This window comes from Mus caroli, chromosome 12 (genome assembly GCF_900094665.2).
Source record: "Mus caroli chromosome 12, CAROLI_EIJ_v1.1, whole genome shotgun sequence".
NCBI classification, from domain to species: domain Eukaryota; kingdom Metazoa; phylum Chordata; class Mammalia; order Rodentia; family Muridae; genus Mus; species Mus caroli.
This window is the reverse complement of record NC_034581.1, coordinates 26,572,675-26,586,763: the sequence shown is the minus strand read 5'-3', so window position 1 is coordinate 26,586,763 and position 14,089 is coordinate 26,572,675. Positions and strand designations below refer to the sequence as shown.

At 44.3% G+C, this 14,089-nt stretch overlaps 1 protein-coding gene across 1 annotated transcript in view; it reads left to right on the top strand.

Annotated features, from left to right (window-relative positions):
* Nucleotides 1–1,942: 1,942 nt before the first annotated feature.
* The window catches only part of Tpo (thyroid peroxidase), a 69,401-nt gene continuing 57,254 nt past the window's right edge, over nucleotides 1,943–14,089 (top strand). Inside the window, exons 1-3 of the mRNA XM_021179498.1 lie at nucleotides 1,943–2,014; nucleotides 2,651–2,751; nucleotides 9,206–9,290. Of these exons, the coding sequence (XP_021035157.1) occupies nucleotides 2,658–2,751; nucleotides 9,206–9,290 (179 nt within the window). The 5' untranslated portion in view covers nucleotides 1,943–2,014; nucleotides 2,651–2,657. The remainder of the gene's footprint in view (nucleotides 2,015–2,650; nucleotides 2,752–9,205; nucleotides 9,291–14,089) is intronic.

Here is a 14,089-nt window from a genome sequence, read left to right as displayed (position 1 = left end):
GTGCTGGGTTCTGATGATGGTGAGTGGTCTTGGTTTCTGTTAGTAAGATTATTACGTTTACCTTTCGCCATCTGGTAATCTCTGGGGTTAGTTGTTATCATTGTCACTGTTTAAAGATTGGAGCAGACACTGTGTTCCACTCACCAGAAGTCTTAAGATCCTGTGGTGGTTGTCGTGGGTAGCTGGCGGGTGTCAGCTGACCCTGCGCTCTAGCTACCCCGGTGCTGGTCAGACCGGAAGAGGCTTGTGGCCCTACTCAGGCTTGTTTTCTGCTTCCCTAACTCCTGAATGACACTCTTTATTCACCCTTTTAAAAGTAGATGTATTTCGGTGACTTTTGGAGGAGAAGGACCCTGGTACCTCAGGGATGTGCAAAAGGTTCCGGGTTGCTATTGCCACTAGGGACAAGCAGAAGACAAAATCCAGCTGATGATTCAGATCTTCTCTTTCATGTGGTACTTTTACTTATTCTATTTATTCTGTTTCAATTTCTCATATATATTTCATATATGTGTGTATGGTAGTTTATTAATCAAAGTATCCTATTATCCTCTCATTCCTTTACCCAGCTCCCACCAAATTTCTTCTTCCCAAGTATGCTTTCTATTTTACTGGTGTATGTGTGTGTGTGTGTGTGTCCTTGATCAGTTGGTTTCATCATCTCAGGAAAGTACATGCATTAAAGGGGTTGGGTTTAATAAGTTTTTTCTATCTCTGAATATTACGCTTCTTTCTGTCTTTTTAAAATTAATGTATTTATTTTCTTTACATCTAGTTTGAAGCTTCTCTTCCCTGCTCGATTCCAGTTCCTTCTTCTCTCCCCTCACCTCCCTTTCTCCTCAGTGAAGGAAAGGGCTCCCATGGATATACATCTTCCTTGGCATATCAATTTGCAGTGAAACTAAATGCATCTTCTCCTAGTGAGGCTAGACAAAGCAGCCCAGTTAGGCAAAAGGAAGCCAAAGGCAAGCAGCAGAGTTAGAGATAGCCCCTGCTTCGGCTTTTATGGGTCCCACATGAAGACCAAGTTGGACATCTGTTACATGTGTGTAGAAGGGCTTAGTCTGGTCCATGAATGCTCTCTGGTTGGTAGTTGAGTCTCTGTGAGCCCCTGTGGGCCCTGATTAGTTTCTATAGGTTTTCTTGTGGTGTCTTGACCTCTCTGGCTCCTGTAATTCTTCCCCTCCTCCTCGTACAACATTCCCCAATCTCCATCTAATGTTTGGCTGTGGGTCTCTGCATCTGTTTCCATCAGCTGCTGAGTGAAGCCTCTCTACTGACAGTTATGCTAGGCTCCTGTCTGCAAGTATAAGAGAATATCATTAACAGTGTCAGTGGTTGGCTCTTTCTCATCACAGGGGTCTCAAGTGTGGTCAGTCATTAGTTGACCATTCCCTCAATTTCTGCTCTGTCTTTATCCTGCACATCTTGTTGGCGGGACAAATTGTGGGTCAAAGGTTTTGTGATGAGTTGGTATCCCCATTCCTCCACTGAAAGTCTTGCCTAGTTACAGGAGGCACCTGGACTAGTTAGTTGGAGGGAGGGAACTGGGTTGGGAGAGGTGGTTAGGAGGAGAAGATAGACCAAGTATGAGGAGGTCAGAGGGAGAGAACTGGTGGAGGGGAGGCATTTCTAGGATGAACTTGAAACGTTGGACAAGAGAAACTCCCAGGAACCTATGGGGGTGACCCTAGCTAAGACTCCTAGCAATAAGGGATACGGACCCTCTCTTTCTTTCTAGGTCAGGGAGACTGAATGTCCTCTAGGAGTGACACTTTTTTTCTGACCACCCAGGACACACAAGCACTTGGCAGAAACACAGTACTAAACAAACATAGAATGGAACCACTCCCACCAGAAGCTTGAGTGGGCATCAGAGCACAGAGTCCATTTATACAGGGAGATCAAGTCCCCAGAAAATCATCCAGATTCACATTTCAGAAGTTAAGGCCACAGAGAACACACCCAGCGGTGCACACCCTGCTTCTTCCGCTAAGAAAAGGAAAACGTTCAGGTTGTAAAACTTTTTATTTCCCCCATTTCTGAGAGAAATATACCATTAAATGTGTAAAATTGTCTATGGGAGACCATTACTGGGCAGTGTGGTGCTCTCCCTAACAAAGCCTGGTGGTGCCCGTTCCTATTGCTTCAGTTCAGGTGTGCTAGGGCACCTACAGACCCATAGTTACTATGATGTGTTCATCTCAGGATGTTCTTACAAAGTCAAGGATTCAAGAATCTCAATGCCCAAGACTAAGAAAACAAAAAGTTAGAAAGTGGATGTGATCCATTTTGGATCTTGTTTCGTCTGAAATCATGTCATTAAAATCCTCATGCCATAAAGATGCAGCCACTGCCAGGGACTTACTTATCTTTATAAGTGCTGAATTCTTCATGTTAGCTATTCGCTTCACATAGATGTGTGTGAAGAGATACATTTCCTATCCTCTAGCTACACCTTTCTGATGAATTGGGGACCAGCTCTGTTTAGCACTACAGGTTGACAGTATGTCTTCCCGGTCCTGAAGATGGTTCAGTATCCTAAAGTGACAGCCTTGGACTTAGGAGGACCCACCTGAGAGGCCTGGGTATTTATGGTACATCCCACAGTACTCTGCTGACTCTCTGATTATCTCTTCCACCACTTCAGCTCTAGAATGAGAACACTTGGAGCTATGGCAATAACGCTGGTGGTTATGGGAACTGTAATTTTCCTCTCTTTTATCCTGAGAAGCAGAGACATCTTGTGTGGTAAGTAACAAATGATGTGGGATTTTAGTCTTGTAAAGTTGTTTTTCACACTCAACAAACCAAACATGTCAGTGCAGTTGCTGAGGATCAGTTAAGACCCTTTTGTGCTTGTCAAAAAGAATAATGTAATTCTTCAGTTTAGAAGGATTAAATTATAATTCCTCCTTTAAAAGAACTGATTTTTCCATGATTGTAGAATAAATCATTTCCATTTTATCTGTACATATATCTTTTAAAAAGTTGTGACAATTTTTGTTTCTTTGTTACAAAATCATCTCAAGTTAAATATCTCTGGTACAGCTAGGTTTGGTTTAGTTGTATGGGAAATTATAGTAAGAAAGCTACTGAAATATATGGATTAACATAATCATTCTTTGCTATAAAGAAGAAAAACAAAGGAAAGAAGAAAGGGAAAGAGAGAGAAGGGGATGGGAGGGGAGGGAAGGAAAAGAAAGGAACCTGGAAAAAGAAGGGAAGAAAGCACAAGTAGTCACCCTGAAGGAAGCTTCCTGGTGTCAGGATGCTGGAGAAGGGCCACTTGCTGCCCCCAGTCTCTTAGATACAGCCCAGCCATTGGGCCTTAGCAACGTCGTCTACATTGAGACCTACTTCCTGCTAGGAGCTACATGCTGTTTAATTTTTCTGTCTGAACATCATGACTGTACTGCAGTCACCCTGCTGCCTTCCCAGGCTCAGGAGCTCCTAAAGAAAGCATCCTTCCATCTTTCCTTCTGAGTATCAGCACTGTCTACTCTGTAAAGCACTCCTTCTGATGGGCATGTCACTCCCCTTCCAAGTCTGACCACCACTACAGGTATTCCTGGTGAGCATTAATAACTTGGGAATTGTGTTTCCATGACAACTAAAGAAAACAAGAGGGGTTCTCATTTTAAATCTCCAAGAAAACCTAAGTATACCCATTTGTACCAATCCTTCTAACATCTGGAGCATGACAGATGCTCAGCACACAGAAGGAAATAAATCACTTTTTCCTTTTGTTCAATAGCTATCGAGACCCTAGAGGAATAAAGCAAGACTGAAAAGATAGAGGTCGAGTCTAGTCAAGAACGCAATATTACACCTGTGAGCTGTTCACAAAAACATCTGCACAGTGTGGCTTTAAAGTTTTGAAATGATATTATTTTACAAAAATGAGGATATGGAACATCTGTAACTCTGCCCACAGAGTGTTGGTTTTGTCCTTGAAACAGGGTTTCAGTATGTAATCCCCATCGGGCTGGAAATCACCATGCAGAACATATAGATCTTCCTGCTTCTACCGCTGCCTCCAGAGTGTTGGGATAAAAAGCATGATTTACAAATCTGTAATAGTGACAACTCTTTTGCTTACATTTTAATAGTATATAATAATGTACAACATGACTTCTATAATGATAGTGCACTTTAGAGTGTATTTTACCATTCATTGGGATATTTTCAAGCTGGCTTCTTATCCATCTACTCTGTAAATTTCTTAGGTAGAAAATCTGCTGGTAGTGATGCCACACATTGGTTGGCAAACATGGGAGAGGATGAAACAGGAGAATCACAATGTCAAGGTCAGCTTTGGCTGGACCTTCCGTCTGAAATCGGGGAGGACTTGCTGGGTATGTGTGAGGCCCTCGATTTAATAAAATTTTTAAATCATCAAAATCACTACTAGTACCCTTCAAGTTCTGCTTGGGGTAGTAGCACCCCTGTAATCCCACCTGAGGCAGGAGGATCATGCGTACAAGGCTAGCATCAGATGTATAGCACATTTGAGTGAACTCAGCCTGGACTCTGTAAGACTCTAAAATAGAAATTGTTTCACAGTGGTTCAATTTTATATTCTTTAATATAAGAACATTTATCAGCTGAAAAAGTAAACAGTGCCTTTGAAACAGTAAATAGTCACCAGTAAAATGTATTTGAAACACAGTTTTCATATGATCTATTTCACTACAACCAAAATTAAATATACTTGGGAAATGACAACACAGATGACTTTGTGCATTTAGGGGACATCAATGACACTTTGAGAAGCAAAGCTATAGGGGACAACACACACACACACACACACTTACTATGCAAAGCCAGATGCCTCAAAGCACAGAGGAAAAGAACCTCAGCACCTGGAAATTCAGTAATAAACTACTGAAAATGAAAAAAAGGTTTCATTTTCTCCTAAAGTATACCCATGACCATTATCAATGCAGGAAAACTTTGCTCGTAGCCTCTCTTGACAACCCTCAGTAGCACATGCTCCATGAAGTGCTGCGCATCCCTCTCAACAGACTGAGATGGGCTTCCAGTGTTTGTGCAAAATTAAGATCCATGTGAAATTATCTTTATGGCGAACTCAGCAGCTCGTTGTAGCTGTGAAAAGAAAATAAGATGCAAATGAACAGCATGAGCAGGAAAGCTGCCTGCAAATCCTGAGATTGGGAAGCCAGCCTAGTGGGGGAGTCTAAAAGGAAAGCTGGCCAGCTCTGTTCCAGTTCACCAGATTTCTGAAAACAGAGATCATCAAAACAGGATCCATCCACACATGACTCTGAGTGAGTCCCAGGTGACCAGAGTCAGCCAAGGGCAGCATGTGGGAGCCTGGGGCCTCTGTGGCTTTGGACAGGAAGACATTGGCTTTCTTTCACTTCTTTTGCTTTGTATTTGTGAACATGTCTGGAAGTATGTAGCCTGTTTCTTTGTCCTGGCGTATGGTATCTTCATGTATAATGGCTTCTTGCATTCCAGTTATGAATATGCAAGAGGTGGGTGGGATTCTAGAGGCCAGTGTGCCTCCCAGAGCAGATGGCACTTTCAGGACATACACATAGAAAGCCAGGACAGGGAATAAGTCAAGTTACTCTCTAGAATTTGGATTTCTGTTCTAGATGAACAGAAGAGACCAAGTTGAAATTCTTAGGATCATTGACTCTAGCCTCAACCACAAGTCAGAGATAGCCTGGGCACCTGCCTGCTGGGTAGACCTTGAGATGCAAAAGAATGCCACAGGTCTCAGAGAAGCACTCTGTTTCCCCCTGCTGGTCAAAAAATCCATTACAGAGTATCTCACCACTCCCTACCAGGAAGAATGAAAGGAGACTCCAGGTCTCTAGGCAGCCACAGACATCCAGGAACCCACATTAACAACACAGCTGCCAGCCAGCGGCCAGGAGGCAGTCCCCACTTATCTGCCTATTTGAAGCTTGTTCCCTAGTAAGAAACAACCTGCTTCCTGCCCCTCTTTCCCTTCTTTCTTTCCTTCCTCGCCAAGTGTCTGCCCCAGCAGCTCCCATGGGAAGTAAGCACACAGACGAAGGTCAGCTGACAGCCAGTTTTCTCTTGTGTAGCCTTCCTTTGTCTAATTCATTCGGCCCCAGAAAGTTCAGGGAAGATGGGCAGAAGAGAAGGCTCTCTCCTCTGATGCGGATGAATGAGACACCTCTAGTCATCCCAAACATAATTAATTTAAAATCTACCCAGCTCCACAGAGAGTTTGGAAGATCACAGAGAAGTGTTTCTGTGGGAAATTTTTCAACAGAAAAATCTTTAGTTCAAAGATAAAATTTGAAATAATCAACCTTCCTTTAAAGTTTGGCAAAATGGAAGCATAAGCAATACATGATCGTGATAATTTAACTATCAGCTTAATGTTGGTCAATAATAGGATATTAGTTCACTGGCAGCTACCATTCCCCAGAAATGCACATGACACTCACATATGCATGTGCACACACACGCTCACACATATACACAAAAACACACAGAATTTTTCTCCATAGGTAATTGTTCTACACAAGCATTTAGCTCTCACATAATGCTTCTACTTAAGTTCAACCTCCACCTGGGTACCAAAGAGGTAAAGACTATGTAGTCAAGCACCCTAAGGCTCATAGTGCACAGGGCACACAGTGAAGAACTGATCCTGTTTTGTTCTGATGTATCCCACTCAGGGTGTCTTTATTCTGCTAAGAAAGAGAGAATGAGTTGGGTAATTTAAGTAGACACTTGAGGGGATGGAGGGAGTGGACACAGGTATGTAAGGGTGTTTCTGCCCATGTGTATAGAGGCCAGAAGAGGGTATCGGGGTTCCTACTCTATCACTCTCTACATTATTACCCTAAGACAGTTTCGATTACTGAACTTGAAGCTAGACTGGCAGCCAATAAGCCTCAGTGATCTTTCCATCCCTGCTCTGTGCTGTATTGCAGTAAAAGGTGCATGCAGCCATGTCAAACTCTCTTCCTGGATATTGGGCTCTGAGCTGAGGTTCTAATGCTTATGCAGTGAATGCTCCTATATACACTAATCCATTTCTTTAGTGCCAGATGGTAATACATTTTAAAGTAATGGGGAATCAAGCTACCATCCCTAGAGCTTTGAAAATTAAACCGTATCCTTGTAGATTTCGAGGATCTTAATATTCTATGGAAAGGAGTGTGGTTTTCACTCTGTGGACATCAGGGTCTTTGTGTTGTGAGGGGAGGCACAACCCAGCATGTCTATATTTAGAAAGCCACCTGACCTACAGCAAGAACAAAAAAGAAGTGAGTTGTCTAAGACATAACTTTTCCCACTCAGTGATGGGGGTGTACAGAACTTTCCAAAAGGCATTAAGGCAGTGAAAGGGAAAGACACACATTTTCAAGGGTCCCCAACTCCACTTGACTCCAGACACCATGTCAAAGACCATCTTAGTCATTGTACTATTGCTGCAAAGAGAGACTACGACCAAGGCAATGCCTATAAAAATAAAACATTTAATTGGGGACTTGTTTTACAGTTTTAGAGGGTTAGTCTAAGATTATCATGGTGAGCAGATAGGCATGGCATTGAGAGCTTTACATCCTGACCCGTAGGCTCCAGGCAGAGAGAGAAACAGACATTCATGAGGGGCAGGGGGCAGCAGACTGATCCTATTGTGGGCTTTTGATACATTTACACCTACCCCCAGTGACACATCTCTTCCAACAAGGCCACACCTATTCCAACAAGGACAAATCTCCTAATTAATCCTTCCAAATAGTTCCACTAATTGAGCCAAGCATTCAAAGAGATGAGCCTTTAAGTACCATTGTTATTGAAATCATGACAGAGGCCATGAATACTGGTGGGGACAGAAGAAGTTCAAGTTGAAGATGAATATTTGGAGGAGGATAAGCGAGAAATAAAAGCCAAATGAGGCAAAGATGTCAGAGGAGGAAGAGAAGAGAACTCAAGAACCAAGGCTGTGGCAAATAGGACCATAGACAAGAGATCCAGCATTCTTCTGACCCTCTGAACTCAACAGGCCTGTCACAGAGAGCTCTACAATGTGTTTATAAACAAAAGAAATAACATGCTCACAGTAAGAGCACTGAGCAGGATGTCGCATTCACGCTGTGGTGAAACTGCTCATTAAGGACAAAGTCCATCATGACCAGATAGTTGCTGGGCTTGTCACATTATGGGAGATAATGTCCCTTCAGTAGTGGGTGTTCTCCTTCCCTGCACTTGTTCAGAGAATTCTAGGTCTCCATGCCTATCTCTACCTGAGGAATGTCACATAGCCTCAATGAGTTCATAAGACCAATTTCATTTCTTCTGACAAAACCTGTTCAGCCAGCACCTGAGATTCCTGAAATGCTTCCCCACGTCCTGGTGCCCTACATTCCCAGCCAATGACATTTACCTATCCTAGATATTCCTACCCTCAATCCCTCAAAACTTTGTAAGCTTTCTATCACCCTAAGTAAAGTTGATCTGCTTACTGACAGCTGGCCCCAGTGTGGTCAGTTACCATACATACTCACAGGGCTGCTGAGCCCCCTCACTCCCACCCAGTGTGTGCTTGGTAGCTCTGCTCCAACTGCCCTTGTGGACAAAATAGGCCTACAATCCATAAGAGCAGGGAGAGCCACACCAACATCACTCAGCAATGGCACAGTATCCTGACTCTAGAGCCCACACATACAGCCTCCCTGCTAGAAGGCCAGACAGGCCCACCCAGTCTAGAGAAAGACTAGATTTTCCAGCTGGGAAATTCAGAACCACAGCTGACTCCAGGAATGGAAATGAGATTTGGATATAGCAACATAGATTCAGAAGGAAACTGAGTAGACATACTGTCCCCACATTGGAGCCTGGTGTGGTCTTGGGAACTTATGATCTTAAGGGCCTCAGACTCTCCAACAGCTTCCTATCATATTGTTTCTTCTTGCATCAAGTATCAAAGGCAGATTCTGTCAGGGGCTAAATGTTGCAAAGCTCTCTCATTGATACAATTTCTGAAATATGCAGTTATTTAGTTTACTTTTACACAATATTTTTCATTTTTACATAGATGTTAATGCTCAAGAGTTCCAATAAGCTGATCGTTTCTAAAGACCACATGACTTTCACTGCACCCATCTCCACTTGAAGAAGAAAGCTAAAGCTGGCAGAGTTGCTGCACTGGGGGTCTGTTTTTACGGTGCCGTGTTTTATATCCTAGGGAAGACCATGAAGTCCCATGTTATCAGTGTTGTGGAAACAAGCCAGCTCATGGTGGACCATGCAGTCTACAACACCATGAAAAGGTGAGTGACAGTGAGTGACTGTGTTCACCATGATGTCCTTTTGCAAGTGAGGCATTAAAGCTCATGTGAGACTATCCATGGTTCCACTGTGATTGGCCACAGAGGAATAACAATGCTCACTCTTACAGCTCTACTCAGAGAAAACAAAAGTCAAAACCTGGAGGTCTAATCACAGTTCAAGGTGCCATGATGACAGAGCCTGAAGCTTGGACAGGAATAACCTTAGGACACTACAGAGAAAGGGGTGCTGTGCACACAGGCTTGGTGCCTAGCCACTGCAATGTCACCATGACACTACCTCAAGCATAGAACCAGAGCCTCAACCTGCTCATCACTGTTTCCCAAAATAATTGACTTTACATACTAATTTTTAATTTTAAAAATGTTTTATAGCGCATGTACGTGCATGTGTTGCCCACATGCATGTCTAAGATTGATGTACATGCAATGAGCATAAGAGAGCATCAGATCCCCTAAAGCTGCATTTACAAACAGTTATAAACCACTGAGTGGGTGCTGGGGATCTAATCTGGTTTCTCTAAAAGAGAAGTCAGCGCCCTACATGCTGAGCCATGTCCCCAGTCCTTGTCATCACACTTTTAAATATGTGACAGACACCGTTACTCATGGCATCATGGTGTCTCACTTGCTGTCCAGAAAGCATCAAAAACATACTAGGTTTACATCTTCACAGACTTATTTTATTGGAAATTGGTGAAAAGCTGCAGCCTCTTTCAAGGTACAAATTATTACCTGACATCTTCTGATTTACTTCAAATTTCTATTATTCCAAGTAAAAATTGTTCCACTATTCCACATTAGTTAGAGACAAATTGTTATCTGGCTATTTAAAGGAAAAATGAAGGTGAAAGAGGAAACAATATTCTCTGAGCAGATGAACTGATAGGAATCATCAGAGAGAAAGAGAGTTTTCAGTCATGTGGAATGCTCTTGGAATCTTAAAGCTAGAGGAGTTACCCCCTGGAGGTGGGGGAGGTGGCAGAAAATTTCATAAACCTAAGAGTTTCTTGATGTCAACCTCAGTCCAGGGCCTACAGCTGATGACATGGGGCCCCATGACTGCACCATTTGAGGAAGAAGAAGCATAAGGCTACACCAGCATTATGGCAGCCTTGCCTGTGATCTGCAGTCTGTGCTTCTGCAGCAGGAAGTAGAGCCAAGTCTAAAAGCTGACAAGTGTGGATAAGACCTGCTTTCAGTCATGGATGGGCCACCTAGGAAGTAGCTCCTAGCACATCTTGGGAACCAGTTACACTGAGTAGCCCTTTCTGGACCTGTAGGGGTGAAGCCACCAACTCTTCTGCTCTCTCAAACCAAGAATCCTCAGCCGACCAAGGAGATGAGATTTCCTAGCTCAACCGTTCACTTATGCATTAGCAGAGCAAAACTTATATCCACATATTCATTAGCTGGTCTTCTATCTATCTATCTATCTATCTATCTATCTATCTATCTATCTCCCTCCCATTCTCCTGGCTGCTCCTCCCCTTCTCTCCCCCCTATGTCTTCCTCCCCCTCTGTGGTTCCCGTGTTCAGCCCCACAGTGGGGTTGTGGGACACGCTGCTTTGGCAGGCAAAACACGGGGAGTGTTTGCCTGAATCTCCCCACACTGCTGACGCTGTCAGGTGCTGGGCTTTAGGAAAGCTCTGAGACACCACTCCGGGTGGAGAATGCAGTCTAAGATGTGGCAAGCCCAAGTTGTGGTTCCCTGACTCTTGGAAAGCCAGTTGCCACTTAGGGGTCACATAGAAGGGTCTGGAATGAAGGATCATAGGTCCATATGCCTGCAACGAGGTCAGGACTGTTGGAGCCTGAGGGCTGAGGACAAAGACAAACCCAGGGCTGGGGAAATGGGGAGCTCTGGCTTAACTCATTAAGGAAAGTAGCTGCAGTGAGGCCTTCTATGGGAGACAGGATGCGGCTCTGTAGGCAAAGGCCTTCTCCATGCTCCCCATAGCAGTTTCAATGAAAAAGACAATCCATGTTTATCCATACCATTTATTGAATGTTCCCTGGTGGAAAATGGGTGTGTATCAAATTCTCAGGATGAGCCAGAGATTAAACACCTTTGGCAGGGAGGAGTGTCCAGGGAGGGGAGCTTATTTGGCTAAACCCTCAGGGTCTCTAGGCACCTCTTTAGCATGGAGAACTCAGTGTTGGGCTACAGGAACAACATGGAGAATGTAGGCATGTGTTCCAGGTCAGGAACCTGGCAGGGAGCAGGGAGGTGCCTACTGTCTCAGGTAGGTACTGAGTGCCAGAGTCGCAGACCTGCTCTACCTTACCAAGTTTCCTGGCACAGTCCACGGTCCCACACCCCTCCCTCCCTCCCTTCCAGAATGTAGATAGACTACTTTACCTTTTCTCTGCTGAAAGGCAGTGGGTCTGGGGAAGTAGGAAGCTCGAGGCAACTCAAAGTGCCAGGATCACATCCTTACCACCTCCTGGAGCGGCAAATCTGTTCCCTTCCAGCATTCTAAGTCAGTTCCTGATTCATGGTTGCCTACGAGCTCCAGGATATACTCGCCTGGATTATCTGTGCTCGGCTCTGTGATGTCATCTCGGTGTGCTGACACTGAGATATTCTAGGTTCTGCCTGGCAGCAGGTTGAGAAGCAAAGGGCATAGGATGACTTATTGAGGACAACACTGTGACTCTGCATTCTCCTCTCCGCAAACACCCGGGGGACTGAAGGGAACATAAATCTGACACGTGGCTCCCCTCCTTGGCTTGTCACATGAGGAATGCTGAGCCAGCTAAACACAAAGTTCCCGAAATGGGAGTATATAATCGATATCCTTCTGCGAAGAGAAGGACACACACCTCTCATTTAACACCTTCCTACTCCCTGCAGCTGGAGTGTACTCCCAACAAAATGACTGCAGATCTTCACTGTGATTGGAGGTTCAACAGTTAGAGCAGTCTGTTCTGTGCCTCCCTGGGGAGAGCAGCAGAGGGACAGCTGACTGGGCAATCGATAAACGCCTCACCAAGCCCCGAAGATCAGAGCATAGGGCAGGCTGGCTACAGAAGGGAGGTAAACAGCAGGGAGGACCAGTCCTCTTGAAGGGCTGTGTGATAGCTAAGGGGACAAACCAGAGGAAGATATGGGCATTGATCCATAGTAATGACCACTACCATCAGCAAGCTATGAGGACTAGAATGTCCAGTCCAGGGGTCTAGGCACCAGGGCAGCCAGTCTCCAGTGACTGTCCACATCAGACAGGGCAGGGTACTGGCATCACCGATCAGCCAGCCAAGGGATCACTTGCTGTATCCAGATAGGACTCCTGGATACCCAAGAAGCTCTTCAGATGCAGATCTCTAGTGGATTCTATTTCCCTGTTTGGCAGCAATGAGCTACAGTTGTAAGCTTGTAGAAGCAACAGTAAGTGTCACCCTTTAGTGTCACAGTCCCTATGAGTCTCAGGTATTAGGGCCCTAAGCCCTACAAATGTCCCTACCAGGCCTGGAGTTTTAAACATTTAGCCTTTGGCAGGGACTAATATTACAGCCTTCAGCCTAGAGTATGAGACCCTTGACTCTAAGGAATTGACAGTTCTATGAGAATATTCCAGCAACCAGGGCCTACAGGTTCTCTTCTCTGACATCTTACAGCCTGTCCTTCCTTCATCTCGGCTCTCTACTGCCTCATCACCTTTTCATCTTTCCATCTGATTTCTTCTTCCTGCCGAGCTGCTCTCAAACTGGTCAGCTGCTTCCTCGGCAGTCAGGCTCCTGGCTTCTCAATACTAGCACCAATCACAGCCATCAGGGCTTGTGTTTTGAACCGATTGTGGCCTTGCCCCAGTGCCAGTTCAATGAGATAGGAAATGTGCCCCTCTAATGAGATAGAAAATGTTCAGCAAGGCTCATGGCAGCCAACAGCCTGGGATGGACAACTTTGAGGAGCCAGGGTGATCAGCAAAGCTGCAGACTTTGGTACAGTGTCTGTGGTGTGTTCAGGCTGTTAATCTAACATTCTTTTCCTCACAGCAGCTAGAGCAACAAGGGAGAATTCATCAACCATTAAGAGGGAAGACAAATCACACTGCACCCCAAAATTTGCCTGTTTACAAAGAGGAACGTTAGAAGAAGTGCTCACAATAATAACATTAAAACATCATATTTTCTCTGTTAGCAACATCCTCTGCCCGAATATACTTTAAAGATATGTATCTATCTTTACGGGCCATGCTTCTGTCTACTACCTTCAGGAGGATATAGTCCTGCTAGTGGTGAGGGAGAATGACCTCCACCTCTGAATTAGGGTCTTCTGCCCTCTGCCAGTTCCCATGAATCTTTGACCAGTTCATGTTGTGGTTCACAACCAGAATAACCTGTCTTCTCAAGGCTCAGGATGTCATTGGATCTTTTACTGATATGTGGGCATGTGAAAAATGTGAACATTTGACATGTCACATTTTATGTCGTGGACATTGGAGAACTGAGTCACTTATTTCCAGTCTATGTGAGTTAGGTGTGTTTGTTTCTCAACCTTGTTGCTGTCACTCATGTCAACCTTGCAAAAGCTACGCAACTTATATGAGCTAAGTGTTCCTCGTCTACATAATTGTCATAATTACGGTATTTATGTCTTGAGGTTATTAAGTTTCCTTTGTATTGTATATCTTGGGGTGTGCGGCATGTTGTTTAGATAGACACACAGATATAGAAAGGATTACAACAGACACTGTCCATCACCTGAAGTAACTGGTTTTGTCCTGTGGTAAGAGCAGGCAGGATATCATCACATTTTCTTTTCTTTTTTTTTTTT